Genomic DNA, 19,046 nt, shown 5'->3' with positions numbered 1-19,046 from the left:
TATTTTTAAATCACATTTATGCATACAACATACAACAATTGTGTAATCTAAGCAATATTTTCATATTTCTAAAATTTGCTCATGGCTGGCCTGGTGTAAAGCATTTCAGCCATTTCTTTAGTATACATTATGACGCCATTGGAATGTATATAAATCAGTTCGGTTTCAGTGGGATTTATACTTGAACACAAAGATAGTAAGTTCAACCAAGTGCATTGCTCACTAGGTTAGAGATAGAAACAACATAATTCAGCCATTTATTGTTGTAAATGCGTTTTCTCAACGGTTGCGTTTACACCTGGTATTATTAACATTTTTTGAATGGCAACTGGTTATCAAAAGTGTCTGCTAAAATTTGGAAAGGGAAATATGTTATCCCTGCCCTTAGAGTTTTCACCCTCCATATCGAGCGTATTTACCTTCGTGCTCACTTGATAGGAGGTCCCCCACTCCCACTATTTTATTACTTTAGTAGTTCTTCTATAGTGAGCATCCATTAGACTAAATGGTATAGCAAGGACGTTGTTTATTGCTATTTTAAACGAGTTTGCACGGTCATTAAGAGATATAACAACAAATAAAAAATTGCATGAGGTGCTTTAAAACCATTAATTGTATGCTAATTATTATTATTAGCATTATCATTACTGTGATTTTATCACACATGATAAAGCTAACATAAAGGGTAATCTTTTAGACCAGAAATGATTTCAAATAGCCTACATATAAATAACGTGGTGATCACAATATAAGCTAATTAATCAACTTATTTTATAATTACTTTATAATGCTAATTGTCACTTATGTTTTTTGTTTTTTTTTGTTTTTACACATTATTGTACTACCTTCTTACTTTCAGTAACAGTAAGACGTTCAATGCTCAACCCATGACACAAAAGCTTCAAGCGAGTAATTTACTTGCCTCCTTTTTTTTTAGAATTAACTCACTTTACAAGGCCCACTAGAAAGACATGGACATAGATAGTCATCATAGATACTTAAATGTGTCCTATATCTTTAATTGGATCCAGTTGTCTTAGATTATGCATCTAATTTACAGAAAGTCAAAGGACGTGTCCTTCATACTTTTCACGTCATTAGAGGGAGACGCATTTAGAAGGCTTTTTCAATTACTTCTGTAGGCATAATTATTTTATTTTTTGAATGTGTCTGTAGATGCGTCAGTCCTAGTTTATTCTGAACAGGTCTATCGACCTTTTAATCCGTTGACATTATCATTTAGACAAACAGACTGCTATCGATCTTCAGATTACGAGATCATACAAGACGAATAACACAGGTGAAAAGGCGTTTAGGCGAACGTTCCGTCATGTTTTTTTTTAGTAGTGATCAATAGGATACTATCCACGGTTCCCCCGTAGTCTATATTCGCATTGCTTTCACCTGGGTTTCCTATTTTGTATATGCTTTTAAGATTTCAGTTTAAAAGTTTTACATATGCTACATGACTAGGTGCATTTTAGATGAAATGCAACTAATGCCGGGATTGTATAAAGAAATAAATTTACTTGCCTTTCAAATATGGACCAAACTGAGTAGCCGCCGATCCCAAGTGATACCCACTAGTCGCTGGGCGCTCGCACTTTGAATGTCCAAGTGTCCACTTTACTATTTCTTCAGTGCTGTTTTCATGCGTGCCTTGTGTTCCCATTCGCTGTACCTCTCCCCCTCTCCCCTCTCGCTCTCTTCCCTATCTATGCAGTTAAACCTTGATGGTACTCTTACAGAAGTTTCTCTTTGTTCGTTTTAATCTTATTCGTTTCACCTTTTCAAAGAACAGAGGACAGCAGCGTCCGTCTCTGCGGATCGGTGTGATGAGAGATGGAGGAAGCTCCGCGGTTGAGTTGAAAACCTCTATTTGTAGCGAGAGGTTTTCGTGGACGGTCGGCTGTCGGTGTTTTGCTTCCCCTTCTTGAACACACTCTTGGACTTTTCATGCTTGGAGCTCTTGGACGTCATGTTTAAGAAAGTTGTCAGAGGATATACGAACAGGTTTATATTTGTCTCGTCTACTTTGTTCTCGTTTAGAAGTCATTTCAGTTATGCCAAGTGACAATAGACATTATCAAAAACGTATTCGTTCTAAATTCAGGCATTTGAACAAGTTGCACTTGCTTATGAACCAAGTAAGATTTTGAAATCGTATGTTTGGCAAATACAGCAATAAAATATCATATAATAAAATAAACATTCATCCCAAAGCGTAAATCGTCTCTGAGCTACATTTGATATGCTAAACATGTTTGGGAACAATAAATTATTAGTTTGAATGTCGATGTAATTGTCTACTGTACGCTAGATGGCAGCCCGATCCAGATATTATAAGCCTGTAAAGCGGAGCCTTCGGCATTCATGCACAAAAAGCCGGGTTGCACACGCATTATAGGCTACAGAAAACTTCCCTCGTTCATAAATCATAAAAAACACTCTGAAACATGACATTTGTATACGTTACAATATAATAGTATGATTCGTCTCTCATGTCCATTCTATGTGCTTGATTTGTGTTTCCTGTCAATGATATGGCATTCCGTTATTCTTATTATTTCAACAATCAATCTAGTGGTAGGCTAGTCGTGCGTTTCAATACTTTTGAGTCATCGTTTAAACTGTTTTCTAAGAAGTATGCGCATTGTTGACAATCAAAAATATAGTTTATGCATTAGTCTGAGCGATTTCGAGCTCTTATTTTTCTATTTAAATTACGTAAAACATTAATGGAGACGTCATAGTTAAAATTCGGAGGGGGTATTGGGTAATTTTGTGAGACTATAGCGTTGAACAAAGCACTGTAAACTTTGAGGGACTCGCGCCAGTCCTTCCACGTCGCGCGCTTAGTTTATATTTCACGTGCGCGATTAGTTCAGTCATTGCTTTCATCCCGTTTTTCGCCGCTTCTTTCTGGGGTCTCTTCCTCTTTTGTGACAATAGAGACTCCATTCTAATCGGGTTTCAAAGTAAAGAGCAGCGCAGGACGAGCGCAATGTAAATTGTGCTTGTCAGAGCCCTCAGTCGTAGGTAGCGCGGAGCGAGGACTCTAACCAATGGAGTGAAGGAGGCTTGGCTAACCTTAGCCTCCCATTTTCTCTCTCCCCCCGCGATGCAGGGTTCTGACCAGTCAGTCGCCTTTGATTATCAGTTGCCAGCAGCCCCTCTCTTGGCTCCTTGACACGATCACCATATAAGGCGCAGAGATCTCCATAGAAACGTGTCAGTTTCAATAGTAGTGTCAAAGTTCACTATATACAGACATTCGCGCAGATCTCCGTTTCGGAAACATTGCTCCGCTGGTACTCCGTTAAAACGCATTCTTTTTTTTCTTTTCTTTTTTGGGTCTCTGCTTCTTACATATTCCATTAGTTTTTTTTTTTTTTCCTTCTTCTTTTTATCATCGCTCTGTTCCTACTGGAGAGGTGAAACTACATGGGCACTTCGACGACGTTGTTGGGGGGGGGGGTGTTCTGCTGGACCAGATGAGCTTTATTCATGAACATAGATAGAGAAATCCGTTCTTCAGTGTTTCCTGCACTGCAACCGCGAAGACGGAGAGAGGAGCAGGGAAGAAAAAAGAAGGGAATTTATTTTGCACAGCACTTTGGATCTCCGCTGCTCCAGAAAGCTATTATTTTTGATCCAGCATCGATGTGATTTTTTTTTTTTTTTTTTAATTTATTGCGGCATTTTTTAAGAAAACTGGTTTCTTTATATAACGTCTGGGATCGCTTTCTCGATACGCGATTGGGTTCCCGAATGGCTGACTGCAATTTACCTTGGAACTGGCCTCCCGACAATTGCATATCCTGATCGGGTGCCTTTATATCGACTCCAGTATTTTGAATGTATTGATCATTTTCTGCTCCTACTTTTTTTCCTATCAGATTGAGTGCTCCGATTTGACTTCGCGCTGCCGTTCGTCCAAGGCTTCCCTTTTCCCTGCTCCGATATCCGAGCGACCAGTTCGCTTGAAAGCACTTTTCGGGCCCGAGATATGGCAATGGTAGTTAGCGTATGGCGAGATCCGCAGGAAGACGTGGCCGGAGGACCTCCGAGCGGCCCCAATCCAGCATCTCAGCCGGCGAGGGAGCAACAGCAGGCGGCGTCAGCAGCACCACACACTCCGCAAACACCCAGTCAGCCAGGACCCCCGTCCACACCGGGCACGGCTGGCGACAAGGGCAGTCAAAATTCTGGACAGAGTCAGCAGCATATAGAATGTGTTGTTTGCGGGGACAAATCGAGCGGCAAGCACTATGGTCAATTCACCTGCGAGGGATGCAAAAGTTTCTTCAAGAGGAGTGTCCGAAGGAACTTAACATATACATGTCGTGCCAACAGGAACTGTCCTATTGACCAGCATCATCGTAATCAGTGCCAATATTGTCGGCTAAAGAAGTGCTTAAAAGTGGGCATGCGGCGGGAAGGTGAATATATTTCTCTTTGAACGCAACACACTATTGCTACATACAGGATTTTTGTGTGCACAGCACGGGCAGGTTACATAAAGGTCGCACTGACTGTACACATGCAAACGCTAAATAAATTTGGTTTGCTTGCTTAAGAGTGTCAAAAGGCGCGTGCAAGGAGTTGTAGCCTAAAAATCAGCGCGAATAGGCAAAGATCATCATGCATCCAATAAAAGTCATTTTGACTAGCAGCTATGCACCCATTTTAACCAAACCAAATACATGAGATATTAAAATCATCCATGGTTGTGTGTGTGTGTGTGTGTGTGTGTGTGTGTGTGTGTGTGTGTGTGTGTGTGTGTGTGTGTGTGTGTGTGTGTGTGTGTGTGTGTGTGTGTAAAAACTGCACGTCTGTGTTGTAGCCTACTACTCGCCAACTCCATATTGCAGCCTATACCTAACTGAAATAAGGGGCTAAAGCTTGTGTCACTGAAAATAAGTTGTGTAAAGCTGTTGTCTTACGCCGTAGCCCAGAAAACGTTTAGAGGCCTATTTGTCCCTTCTCAACCTCAGCTGTTTGAGAACAATGGCCTTAGCAACTTGCAGCCTACTCTTACAAACCGAGTTTAACGAAACAGCCTTCATCCTCGATTAATAGTCTTAAAAAAACAAATCCGTTTAACGTAGGAATATGTCTATATATGTATATTTATTTGAATACATTGTCGTTTTGCTCGATTGTGTACATAATGGGTTTTTATTTCCTTCCACTATTCCATAGTTGACATTATAATCACCACAATGCTTGAAAACGTAATAATGTATACAAAAAGATACATTACAGGCTTGTGTTTTATGGAAAATATGATTAATACTTAACATTTGAATAAAAAAGAGCCGCTTGTGTTAAACTAGTTTTACTGATTAGTGTAGTAGCCTAGTCCTCTTCAGCTATAATATTTACTACCTACACGTAACTTCAACAAAAATGCATAAAAATAACCTAAATCTTAATATGTGCTTGTGTAAAGACAGTGAAGTAGAAAGAGGGAGAATATGTTCATGTCTTCATATTTAGCTGTGTTTAAGTTAAAATACAAATGTAAACAGTATGCTACTATCACTTAATAGCCGATGTGGTCAATAGGAAATGAGGACCTCAAAGACTAAATGAATTACACATGATTTTTCTTCGAATAGCAATGCAGTAAATAGTTTGTGATTTAGATTTATTTTTGTAGCTGTGAAGCAGTGGTCTAGACAACTCATTCACTCGCAGTGAAGCTTCCACATCAATGATGTTTCTCAGTTCTGGATGTACATTTCCTCTCCCTTTCTTTCTTTTTGTCAGCGGTTCAGCGAGGAAGAATGCCTCCAACCCAGCCGAACCCGGGCCAGTATGCGCTAACGAACGGGGATCCTCTGAACGGGCATTGTTATCTCTCCGGATACATCTCGTTACTTCTTCGGGCCGAGCCTTATCCTACGTCTCGCTATGGCAGCCAGTGCATGCAGCCCAATAATATAATGGGGATCGAGAACATCTGTGAGCTCGCAGCTCGCCTGCTTTTCAGTGCTGTGGAATGGGCGAGGAACATCCCTTTCTTTCCAGACCTGCAGATCACCGACCAGGTGTCCCTGCTCAGACTGACATGGAGCGAGTTGTTTGTGCTAAACGCGGCGCAGTGCTCCATGCCCCTGCATGTGGCCCCGCTGCTCGCCGCTGCCGGCCTGCACGCTTCGCCGATGTCGGCGGACCGCGTCGTGGCCTTCATGGATCACATTCGTATCTTCCAGGAGCAGGTGGAGAAGCTCAAAGCTCTGCACGTCGATTCTGCAGAATACAGCTGCATCAAGGCAATAGTGCTTTTCACATCAGGTGAGTGTGTGAGACGAGGCCTAGTAAACGAGACAAGGGAGTAGTGCTATACAGGGAGGATAAGCGTAGACATCTAGCAGAATAGTGCTATTCAAGCAGACTTTGTATTTTAAAATCCCTTTAGTATATGTCTATGGGTGATGTTTTACAGTACAAAATGTCGACTGTAATTGTAGTCAACACAGATTATATATTATTTAACACAGTATTAGTTGGCGCTGACAAACATATTCATTTATGATGTATGCACGTTACAGTACAGCATAAACAACAAAAGTGCAATACTAGGATACATTTATACTTTTGACAGTAATTATTAATGTTTAGGAAAAGTTTGGACATATCTAGGTCAATCTTTTATAAATAACTGGAAATCGATTATGGATATCTCGTCCTGTTTTCTCAAATCTGCTCAACCTGCTTAGGTGCATAATTGTAGATGCTACAGTATACAGATACACATCTTGAGCCCTCACTGTTTAGAAAAAAGGTGATTATAGGTGAAATAAGGGCGATATTTTGAAAGCTATACGAATTCGCAGAAATATCAGTTAGACTTTGGTTGCTGTTCTTTTAATATTTATTTTATTTACAAAATAGTACAAATAAAAAAAAGAATAAGAAATAAATAAGAAAGTGCAAAGTTAACAATTTTACCAAAGTATTGCTCTATTTAAGTGACCTATAGCGTTGTAATTAGTGCTTATCATTTTTATTATAATATTATACCAGGTGAGTATTTTATTTTTTAATTATGGTGATTTCGCCTTATATATTATTATTATTATTTTAATGGATAATATTAAATGAATTGAATCAACATTTTTAAAAGAGTTATTTCAATAGTTTTAATTTATTTACGTTGTTGAGAGAAACAAAGTAGCTATCTACAAAACATATTTTGACTGCTGGCCAAAAGGGAAAGCTTAAGACTTAAGGATATTTTATCCTACAAGTTAAGCAGTGTCGCTTATAGCTTTTGAAACAAGACTAGCATAGCTTCCTGATTATTTTGTTCTGTGCAGTCATAAAATGTGTAGTCCTTTCTGTCCTAAGGTGATAATAGGAGGGCATATAAGATAAGTTTAAGTAGGCAACGGTCGGTTGGACATTGTGTGTTCTGCCTCATTCTTTAGAACAGTGCGTTATTGTTGATGAACATGCATCTAAAAAAATGAATTAAAAAAACATAGACATAGACATACTGTTTATGTTGTGAGCATCAGACCCCTAACATTTTATTTATATACCCCTATAATCATATTTGCCATACCGAAATGTAACTTTGTATTTATTTATTTTATTAATTATTTATTGACTGAATTCTCACACAGAAACTTATTTTCTATTATTAACGATGCACTGCTTTCAAAGGAGTCCAAAAGTTTGGGCTTTGATTGGATAACGCCTCAGAATAACTTGAAAAAAGCGTCTAGTCAGTGCTTTGCACTTCTGTAAATTAGATTCTTAATCCTTAATCCGTCAAATCAATATGTTGCAGTGATAACTATATCTTAGTTCTGATTTTCGGCTGACCGAAAACAACGCTGCCTTAAAGTTTTGCACATATGATCTATATTTTCACATGCTCTATTAAGAATTAATAACGGATAATTATAATAATTGGATAAGTCTCTTCTCGAGTTCAGTCTTAAAAGAGTAAATCATTAAGTAACGTATTAACAACGACATTCCAGCACATGCGAAAAACATTACAGTGTGTTTTGTTGAATTCTCTCTCTCTCTCTGTCTTTATAACAGTGCTCTTAGCACATGCTGTTTGCAGCAGAAAGTGGCCCATAAGGTCACATTACTGAGAGATTTTAGCAAGGACTTCAGTTCAGAAGTTCAGAAGGTCATTGTGTTTGACTTCAGTGCGTTCCAGTCCAGTGCAATTAAGATCAGTCTCTAAAGCATGTTGCATACCTCGCCCTCACACTATCACTTAAGTTGACAAACTCTCTTTTGAGTAGCTTTGGCACAACTGCAATTTTAGCGGTTTCGCTGATTTTAGCTATTTAAATGGATCAGCTATATATGATGACTGGATTTGCTTTGATGTACTTTTCGTACATACGTTTTGACGTATCGCTGTTGAATCTGGAACATTTTCTTTTTCTGTACAATACATATCCTTTTCTGAATTCTGGGTGATTGTCTCCTCAAGGAAATCCATGATAATAAATGTGATTGCTTCCAGCGGCCTTGCCTCCTCATTCAAACTCACAGCAGAGGCAACTGCTGTTACGTGGATTTGGGGGAGAAATGACTTGGTAGCATCTGGAGAGCAATTATGTCATAATTCGGTTATTACTATGCCCGATTCTCTTTCAAATATGCAGCTAGATATTGCCATGTATTCCACAAGACATAGCCGCCTTATTGATCGAGTATGAGCTCAAAGCTTTCCTCTCTGTGCATACTGTACTCTTTGTTTAGTCTGATTTGTTAGCGTGCATGTGAAATGTCCCCTACAAAGCAGTGAATAAGCCGTGTTACCCTTGAAGAATTGCATAGTCGTATTGATTATTTATTACCTTATACGCTGCGTTATGTTGGGTACGTGTTTGTTCATCTCACTTTGTCAACAACACGTAATGCTGATGCTGAATGATAACCTAGGCCTTGTTTTGTGCTGTGTTTTGTCTGCTCAGACGCTTGCGGCCTGTCGGATGCTGCGCACATCGAGAGCCTGCAGGAGAAGTCTCAGTGCGCCCTGGAGGAGTATGTGAGGAGCCAGTACCCGAACCAGCCCAGTCGCTTTGGCAAGCTTTTACTGCGGCTGCCTTCTCTCCGCACTGTCTCTTCGTCAGTAATTGAACAGCTGTTCTTCGTTCGCTTGGTAGGTAAAACTCCCATTGAAACCCTCATCAGGGATATGTTATTATCCGGGAGCAGCTTCAACTGGCCCTACATGTCCATTCAATGATCCGAATGAGCGAATGAAACAAAAAAGACTAAAGGACCAAAATTCTGCAACTCCTTTCAAGAAGACTATATATAGGACCTAATTTCTGACCACTTAGGAAGACTCTGTTTTTTGTCTTCTGGGACCGAAAAGGAACATGTAATGTACAAAGATTAAAGGACTGGACTTGCTCCCTTGTAAATTCATCGTCGTCATCAAGAATACTCTCCATTTTGTAAAATACTAGTCTTTATTTTCTTTTTTTCTTCTTCTTTTTTTATTTTTGTTTGTTTTTGTTTTATTTGTTGTTGTAAAGAACAAAATACGTACAAATAAAATGAAGAACATCATATTCGCAGTAAATGAGCAAGACTTAGGAGGGAAAGTAATGTTTCCAAGCAATTATAAGAAATGTCCTGTGTCTATGTATCTCTGTTTTGTATTTTCTTTTCTGGTTCTAAACCAGTTTTTTTCTGTGATTCTATACTAATGATTTTTGATATAACCTTTTGCTTCTTATAATGAGTGCGATATTTGTTGTTGAAGCTATGTTCTCCAAGAACTAAAATTGAAGTGAGAATTTAAAAAATAAAGAAAAACGTTAGACAAACAAGACAGTCTAATCGCAATGACAATATCACTGATGGTTGAACCTTCCCCCATTTGATGCTATGGACATGCAACTTCGACTGACCTCATGGACATTTTAAGGAGAGGACACCGGTGAAACTTTCTTTCCTTGGTTGTGTGTGTGTGTGTGTTTGTGTGTGCGCGCGCGCGTGCGTGCGAGTGAGTGAGTGTGTGTGTTGAGTCAATCATCAGTCAGAGAAAAAAAGACATGAAAATCAAAAGCACTTTTAATATATCATTTCAAATACTTTTGTTTGTTTCATCTTGATATTTTCGCTATTTCTTTTCTTTTCTTTTTTTTTTTTTTTTTTTTTTTTGATGTTGCCTTTCATTTTTGCTCAATCCATGATATGCCTGTGCTGAAGGGTCGCGTGATGAAGTTGTGTGATGGTGACTATACTATTAAAAAGGAAATAGGCAACACTGTCTCGCTCTCAGCAAATTCAATGTTGTTCATGCTATTGATAGAGCTATTCTGATGGTGGGTCTTTGGTATGTGGTTAACATGGATGCAGTGGTGAAAATGGAAAGATTTTATTTCTAATTGGTAAGGAAGACAACGAAGATGCATAGGTTTGTTTCATTAAAGCGTGTTGTTGTTGCCCTATTTGTTGACATTACATTTCATACCCGCCGAAAACTTTCCAGTAAACCATTAAATTAATTATTAAAATAATGTAAAACCTTAGAATACCACAAATGTTCCAAATGCAAGCATGTGACTACATTTGGGCTACATGTGTATAAGCTGTTCTCTTTGGAGAGCATGTGCGTTTTCTATATTATCAGGAGGCACCGCATCGTGAGCAGAATACAAGTTCTGTGACGTTGCTGCCGACTGGTTCAAAGATCTATGCCTGTTTCAGCGCATCAATGTTTAATATTTTTCCCAGGCTGAACAAAAAGACTTGCTCACAGTCAAGGAAAAAGATATACAGAAAAAACAGCCCTTTAATAAGGCAATGAGGCTTTATTCTTCACCACAGTGTTGAGAAACAAAGATGAGAGGAAAAGAAAACAAATCCATCTAGATAAACAGACTATTACTTTGAGGTAATAGTAAGCGGATCTGTGTTAGGAGGGATGTTTTCACTATAAAACGCAGCAGTTATAGCCCATGCATTATCAATCTAAGATATGTACTGTATAATGCCGCATGTAAGCCGGTCGATAGGAACACTAAATGTGATGCATTGTACTGACATAGGGAGAAATGCACTTGCAGCCTCAAATGATTGGCCAGAACCATAAACGGAAAGCACGCGATCGTCCTTAACACACACGTAAATATATTTAGGCCTACACTGTTGGGTCAAACCTACTGTAGCAAGACCTTTTGCTGACCCCAATGTCACCAAGTGTTGTTTTTTTTGTATTAAATCATTTTGTTGGATCTCTGGTTGTTTCTAATAAAGCGAGAGGAACCTAATCACAGAGATAAAATGCGTTTTTCCCCATGCCCTAATTATGTGCTATTCAGACTGTTTTTCAGCAAACCTTCCAGGTAATTCTGGCGTTGCCATATGTTTCATGCAAATAATCTGTTTTCTTGCTTGTAGCGCCCTTTTAAGCTGTTTGTGGTTCAGCGTGTAAGCTAGAGTCAAAGCGGGTTGCAAGGAGCCACTTGGGCAAAATTTCCCATTCTCTTTCAAGTCGAAATATACAAATGTAGTATTTAAATATGTTCGCGAAGGCGAAGAATGCCCATTGTAGCGTTAATTTCATCACACAACATTTGTTTCATTTGAGGAAGGCAGTGAGCCTGTTGGTGATGAAGTTAACAATCATGTATGCCTCTGCTTTTACTTTTGCCTTGCATTACCCGTTAGGAAAAATTATATTGCGAGCGAAACCATATAGCTCTTACATTTTGGTGACTGGTTGCCTCAGATGTTCGAATCAATGACTCTATGTCTGAAGTCTTACACTTGAATATGGTCAGGTTAGTCGTTATTAGAAGGATGAAGCGCACGAGGGAATTCTACTGATCTCATGGAGGAGAAGTAGATAGGCTATGTTGCTGGAAACCACACATTTTTCACAAGAAGAATCACCATAAACGTGTGGCGAAATATTCACTGCGTTGTCCATTTTTTGTCAATTAAGTCCGTAGGCCTGTTATTGCCCAAATATGACAACAAAGGCAAGTGTGCCATTGTTTTGTTGTTTTACAATGCTGCTAATAAAGTGTTGGCCATCGCACTGAGCAGACATTTTAAACACTTTCATGTTCACCAGTATTGAGATCAAAATCCCTAAAGATGTTTCCCTCTGTTTGAGGGAAATAGCAGAATGAGAGGACGCATTCTATTGAGATTTACATTTGTTGGACTTGAGGCTATATAAAGCAATAGTTGCTAAGGACTGACTTCGTGCCATGTGTTCCTAATTAACAAAGCAAAATGTATCCATAAAAGAACATGAATCATATGCAACAAGAAGAATATAAAGCTATTCTGGTCTCTGAGATATATGCATATGTCAGCTTGTGTTGCGTAGTCTACTCATACAGGACTTTTTGAATTGATCCTTTAATATTTATATAAAATTTCGTAAATTTTAAATACACTTGATCTCATATTTGAATGCCATTGGTTAACGTCGATTTCTCACTTAGAATTTAAGTGGGTTAGGGTGCTAGCATGCTAGTTTTACCACACGAAAAAGACTACAAAAGGCACATACATCTTTCCAGCAGAAAATAAATTGTCACTGTGCGCTTGGAATGTAACTGCTGTTAGCTTAGTCACGCTTGAAAGAGGTACGAGTGTTTATCTGACACGTTTAGGATGTTCGTACATAATTTATGGTTTTTGCTGTTGTCTGCTTGGAGTTGAAGAACAGAGGCCCAAGCGTCTGTCTGTCTGTCTGTCTGTCTGTCTATCTATCTATCTACCTACCTACCTACCTGTCTATCTATCTATCTATCTATCTATCTATCTATCTATCTATCTATCTATCTATCTATCTATCTATCTATCTATCTATCTATCTATCTATCTATCTATCTATCCGTCCCTCAATTTGAAGAGACACCGTTTATGATATTTAAAGTAGCCTACAATACAGTGGAAATAGGATGTGGGAAAGGGTTGATTGAATTGATACATCCTTGTGCATTTTGCTCTTTAATTACACAAAATGTATTTTTACATTGGGCTGCAGAGGCCATATGCAGGCCCCGGGATGACTACATTTCTGTTAACATTCTCAATGATCACTGCATAATTCTGCGTCCACAGCGCTCCCAGCAAGCTTAAGCCGTGGATGAAATCCAACGCAACAGGATATAAAATATCCCCAGTTGTGAACGTAACATAAGGCGACGCCTGTGCACGCATGTGTGTGTGTGTGCGTGAGTGCGCGACTTCGTTGAACCGTAGAGTTGTGTGTTCCACTTCGAGAGTGAGTGAGTGAGTGAGTGACTGAGCGTGTGTGTGTGTGTGTGTGTGTGTGTGGTCGGGCCTGGTGTGAGGTATAGGGAGGCGAGAAAGCCCAGATCGCTGTGTAAGCGATCCCTTTGTGTTGATTTAGGTAGACGTTTGCTGTATATAACGTTCAAGGCTGATAATATCATTGCCTCACCAGATAAATAAAGCTTTGGCCAAACCATCGGGTCAGCTATCGATCCCTTCTGCGTGTAGAGAGAAAGGGAATGAGAAGGCACAGAGACAGGGAAAGTAGAGGGGGCTCTCTTAGCATTCCATGACCGACCACTGACAAGTTAAAGTAATATCTAGCCACACTCAACGCCATACATCTACTCTGAATACTTTGCAGTGAACATAATAAAGTGTATTAAGTAACTTAATAAACGATACACACGTTTAACAATCACACCGCACCCATGTTAAGAGCTGTTTTTAAATAACAATTATGTAAATGGAAATAATTGAAATTAATTTCTGAATATATATGTGTTGTCATTTTTATGTTATGTACAATAGCCTATTGCAAATAAAATAGTTTTAAGATGGGCACAAAATAGCACGAAACTTCAGTATATGAAGCAGCTGAATGAAAGATCTTTGTAAAGTTTCACACTCAAAGTTAATATAAGCAAACCTATGGTCCATTCAGTCTAAGGATACCTAAATATAACTTTTTACACATACTTTAAGAAATTGCACTGGGAGCTTTTACATAAGGGAATTGTTGTTAAACACACAACTGAAAACGCGCTCAAATCTTGTCCAACAATAACAGCTGTTTATCAGATATAGATTTCTCTCCAATTTTTTTCCACTCCCACCCATCGTCCCGTCTTTATCTTTCTTTGTTGTTTTAAAATATGCATGTCTCTCCGGAATGCCAGTCACGAGTCCAAACTTTGCGTCCAACCTCCCACATGAAATGATCCCCCTTAAAGGGGGCTCAATATGTCTCAATCTGCACTTCAGTTCACTCAAAGCTTTTGGGTACAGGGCACAGACTCCAGAAAAGCATAAATTAAAGGACAAGTCATCAAAGTTCGACTTTATCAACACGCCATGACGAAGAGTGAAGAAGACAGCGATAGCAAGATTTTTAAGTATTGCGGATGTCCTCCAAAAAAGTAAGATTTTTTTTTTTTATTTCGTCCCCCTTTAAAGCGCGCGCGTGTCTTGTGAGGGCGCCTCGGTGCGCGTGCCTGTGGAATAGTGTACATGCACGCGCGTCGTGGTCGAATAGCTCAATAGAGATGGAGAGAGCTCGGAGATGGAGGGAGGGAGCTTTGTGGCAAAGCAAAAGACGAGATGATGTCTCGATGTGCGTGTATGACTGCGACTGTCATTAACAGCAAATCAATCAACATGTGGCATTTAAACTCGAGAGTACCAGTGTTTGTCAGTGTGCCGAAGAAATAAATCACTGCAAGAAAAGGGAGAGCTTCGGGGAACGGAAAGTTTGCTTTGAAAGCAAAAGCGTGAGACAAGAGGTAACCGAGTCGAAGCGACGCAGACAGGAGGGGTCTTAATAAAAATTAAGAAATAGCCTATAATCTACATGGTTTTGTCCTCTTATTACGAAGCGCGCACAGTGATTACGATATTCAGCAGCAATTTATCTAAAACCCGCGAAAGTGACCGTGAAATTGTTTATTTTTTAGAGAAGGTTACCAATAAATCATCAATAGCATGCTGCAGCTACTGTTTCGGAAGGTAAAATAAAGCCTGCTTGTTACCGAGTCATATAAATAGGATTTTCAGAGCTAGACATTGGACAGACAGTGAATCCGTTCAAATGTCCATTCAAAATTTGTAAACATGATGACGTCAGATTACCGTGAGGTCTTCGAGACAAAGCGCGTGTAATTAGTACATTTATTCAGTGATTCAAATGTGCTTCCATGGATATATACAATCTTCCAATCCCTACCAAATGGGCTGTAGAGAAATCTCGTTGCAACATACCTGATATTGTCCTGGCTTTTCTGCGATATTTACTGCCCATTTTTATAATACACAACAGATGGTTTGCGCCTGTGCTACTGTAGCCAGCGACACTCCCAATTTTTACTCAGCAGCATTTTGTTGCAGTTGCTCTTCATGCTGGGACCAAATTAACAATGACCCACTTTTCACATGCAACCAGTTTTATCTACATGATATGTACATACACATTTGTGCCATATATATATATATATATATATATATATATATATATATATATATGGCACAAATGTGTGTGTATATATATATATATATATATATATATATATATATATATATATATATATATATATATATATATATATATATATATATATATATATATATTCGTCATCTGTTGTCTACACATCTAAATAAATTCTTTATATAAACAACATAAATAGATAAACACGAATTGTAGGCACTGATTCGTGGCAGGCTGCCTGACAGGCTTGTTGAATTATGTTGTGGTTAATATCGCTCTAATTCCGTTTTTATTTGCCTAATTTCTCAGCATGACTTCCATTTTCTTTCATAATAAATGACTGAGGCGTTTTGTCGAGGGATATTTTTCATCCCAGTTATATAGACCGGGTCTTGACAGAAGCATTATCTCTTTTGCTCTAGTGTTGGTCTCTGCCACGGCGCTCTGATCCCACGCCTTTCCCCCTTTATCCTGCCTGTCTTGCCTATAGTTGCTGCAATTTGTGAGTTTGATAAATACATTCCTAGTTGCTCCACTCTGCTGTGAGATTAAATGTGAAAAGGTAAAAGGACAGAGAATGCTAACTAAATAAGCAACGTGTACACACTTTATAGACTATAGTATTAAGTGAACCTTATGCATGTTCGTGCATATATGTGATAGGTTGAATATTATTATATTTTAGCAAAGAGTAGGCTACTTTTTGGAGGCTGTTGCCATTTTACAAGACTTAGGCTAAACGTTTAGATATGACGTTATTTGATAGTGGTGCTACTCTTTTTAATACAAGGCCTAATACATGGAAGCGTCTTCTTCGTATTTAGCAAGCCACATGCTTCATCACACCAGGAGCCAGTTTCCTCATGTGCTGAAATATGTGTGCGCGCTCACGCATGCGCGCGCGCGCGTGTGTGTGTGTGTGTGTGTGTGTGTAAAGATGGGGGTTGGTCGGGGATAGATGAGCAAAAGAGAGAGAGAGAGAGAGAGAGAGAGACTCGTTTTTTTACGAGTCATCAGAATGGAGGCAGATGTGAACCGTTAGGTAGCCTACCCCACCATAAATGCACTCCCAAATATCCTATCCGCTGTAGAGATATCTCGGTGCGGTATTTATCCCTGAAATTCAAGTCCCTACCCCCCACGTCCAAATTAATTTGCATTCGTTGATGATATCAATGAAGAATAGCAGGGAAGGGATCCTATTTAGTTGTGGCAGGACTGGGGGAAGGTGGCTTATTCGGTCAAAACTGGACAGAGTGGACGAAGACCCGGAGGTCATCTGACCATTCAGTGCAAGGTGGCGGGAGGCGGAGGGGTCTGGAGAGGCTTATTTGAGGGCGGGCGTGTTTGTAGCCAGGCAGTGAAAAGGAGTCAACCACAAAGCTCGTCATACTTCAAATACTCCCCATCACGTCTTCACTCTTCCTTTCACTCAACGGCAAAATTAAGAAGGGAAAGCTAGCTTCTACTTGGGTAATTAATCAAAGTTCGCTCAGTTTTTTGATCGACACAAACACAGACTAACATGCTCAATCATCCAAAAGTCAGCGCATTAAAGAAATGCACTTATATAAACAGGTTTGGTGCGTGATTAAGAAAACAATATTTGATTATCTATTAAAACATCACTATTTATCTTTTTTCATTCAATGCAAAAGCGCATTTTGTATCACATTCTTTATATACTCTATTGTAAATGCACGATAACTGAAAATGTCATTCTTTAAACCAGAAGCAAATTGCAAAAGACATTGTGCATGGCTAAATGTGGAAATGTTGTAAGAGGCCTGTCGTCAAACGGTTCATTGGACGAGCTACAGCCAATCCGCATACTTATGTAGCCTACTTTTCAATCTGGAGGAAAAGGCCCGTGCATTTTACCCATAAAGAATAATGTTGCTCACATAATCACATAACTGCTGGATTTATTCGTATAATAAAAGAAGGGTTAAGTCATTGTCAGTAATGGTAAAAATTTTCCGCACATATTTAAGATAGATAGGTATAATGTAATTAATAAATAAATAGATTGATAAAATCCCCCAAAATCAGTAACGAAAAGACATTTTACACACATGTATATGTATTGTCACACACATATATACAGACATGCGTGTGTTGTATGTAATGCCATGTGAAACGTATATCAAGGAGATAGTAAGAAATTAACAAAGTGCGGAAAAAACGTATTTTCCCAGGAAAAACTGCCCAAAAAGTTGGTGTCCACTTAGTGTCCAAACAAAAAAAAAAACAAATAAGAATAATAAGTTTAAGCACACATAAAATGTATGAACTATACAAAATACTCTTACAAAGCGTTTTTTTGTTTTGTTATTATTATTATTTTATGTGTGACGACTTCAAATGGTGACATAATGAACTGTATTCCAGCCATGAAAACTTTTGACATAATAATAATAATAATAATAATAATCATAATAATAATAATAATAACAACAATAATAATACAATGTTAATAATAACAATAACACTTATTATTATAGTTATGTTCATGCAGGCTAAGGTGGTGAATATTTGTCTATGAGATCCCTTTCCTAATAAAACATATAGTCTACAACTACAACTTACTGTATACAACTCTTACTTTATATAATAAAGCTGCACAGAATGTCTACAAATTGGGGCGAGAAAGTAGCAACCTCCATGTCCAGGGGATAACTAACGTTATCGTAACGTTCGTTCAGGCAGGTGCATCAGCATTGTAACAGTGGTAGTCTATGACAGTCAACGTTTGAATATTCTGCATGGTTCAGGATTGTCACTTCCATGTATTCGTAAGGATTTACCTATCTTATGATAATGTTTGAGTATAACACACATTTTCCTCCATTCCACATTGTCATCATAAACAATGGTTATTTTACCATTGCAAGAGCTGGACCGCAGTATAACAACAATATTAAACCAAAGACTGTTTTAGATTCTTTTAATTTCTTTCTAGTGCGGAATCCTATGGGGCTGGCATTTGAGGCGGCTTTGTTTTTGTGCTCCGGCGTTCTCATGCCTTGTAAGGGGACTGTCTGGAGCTGTTTGTTCCTCCCTTTGTTTGCTAGATGGCGCTCTGTGTTCTGGGACCCTCCGTTTGAGGAACAAACGGTCCACGGTTAATTCCAATCCCTTTTGCCATTGTCCATCCATACTCCTATTTTATGGATTTTCCCCGTCACTCTAGGGATTCGCGAAACATATATTTGAATGTGCAGTGAAATAAAGAAAAATGGGTGATATACTTAGGCGGTTCATTTGTAGATGTAATTAAATTGTGTAAGGATGTGTTGAATTTTCCGAGTATTTTATTATCATTAGCTATTATTATTATTATTATTATTATTCCACGAAAAATAAACATGATTATGCGTTTAAAAATACATAGGGTAAATAAATTACGTTGCTTTGTAATTTGGTAAATTGATTAATATAGACCGTGAAATGTTTCCAGAATTATTTGAAAGATTATATATATATATATATATATATATATATATATATATATATATATATGTATATACATATATATGTATACATATATATATAATAAAATAAAAGATTCCTGTTCATAAATCAGGTC

The 19,046-nt window shown here is 38.4% G+C and overlaps 1 protein-coding gene across 1 annotated transcript; it reads left to right on the top strand.

Moving 5' to 3' along the window:
* The first annotated feature begins 1,541 nt into the window (after positions 1 to 1,541).
* nr2f1a (nuclear receptor subfamily 2, group F, member 1a) lies at positions 1,542 to 11,194 on the top strand. Its single transcript, XM_052107275.1, has 4 exons — positions 1,542 to 2,013; positions 3,900 to 4,442; positions 5,776 to 6,303; positions 8,958 to 11,194. Exons 2-4 carry the CDS (start codon positions 4,010 to 4,012, stop codon positions 9,230 to 9,232), a joined length of 1,236 nt encoding a protein of 411 aa, XP_051963235.1. The 5' UTR covers positions 1,542 to 2,013; positions 3,900 to 4,009; the 3' UTR covers positions 9,233 to 11,194.
* Positions 11,195 to 19,046: the final 7,852 nt, after the last annotated feature.

The sequence above is a fragment of the Xyrauchen texanus genome, chromosome 3 (assembly GCF_025860055.1).
Source record: "Xyrauchen texanus isolate HMW12.3.18 chromosome 3, RBS_HiC_50CHRs, whole genome shotgun sequence".
In the NCBI taxonomy this organism is placed as follows: domain Eukaryota; kingdom Metazoa; phylum Chordata; class Actinopteri; order Cypriniformes; family Catostomidae; genus Xyrauchen; species Xyrauchen texanus.
Note: the sequence above shows the minus strand (reverse complement) of the source record. Positions and strands in the feature narration are given on the sequence as shown.

Coding starts and splice junctions, on each gene's coding strand:
- nr2f1a (XM_052107275.1), top strand. CDS start 4,010: ATGGCAATGGTAGTTAGCGTATGGCGAGATCCGCAGGAAGACGTGGCC. Junction 4,443..5,775: donor AGTGGGCATGCGGCGGGAAG/GTGAATATATTT, acceptor TCTTTTTGTCAG/CGGTTCAGCGAGGAAGAATG. Junction 6,304..8,957: donor AATAGTGCTTTTCACATCAG/GTGAGTGTGTGA, acceptor TTGTCTGCTCAG/ACGCTTGCGGCCTGTCGGAT.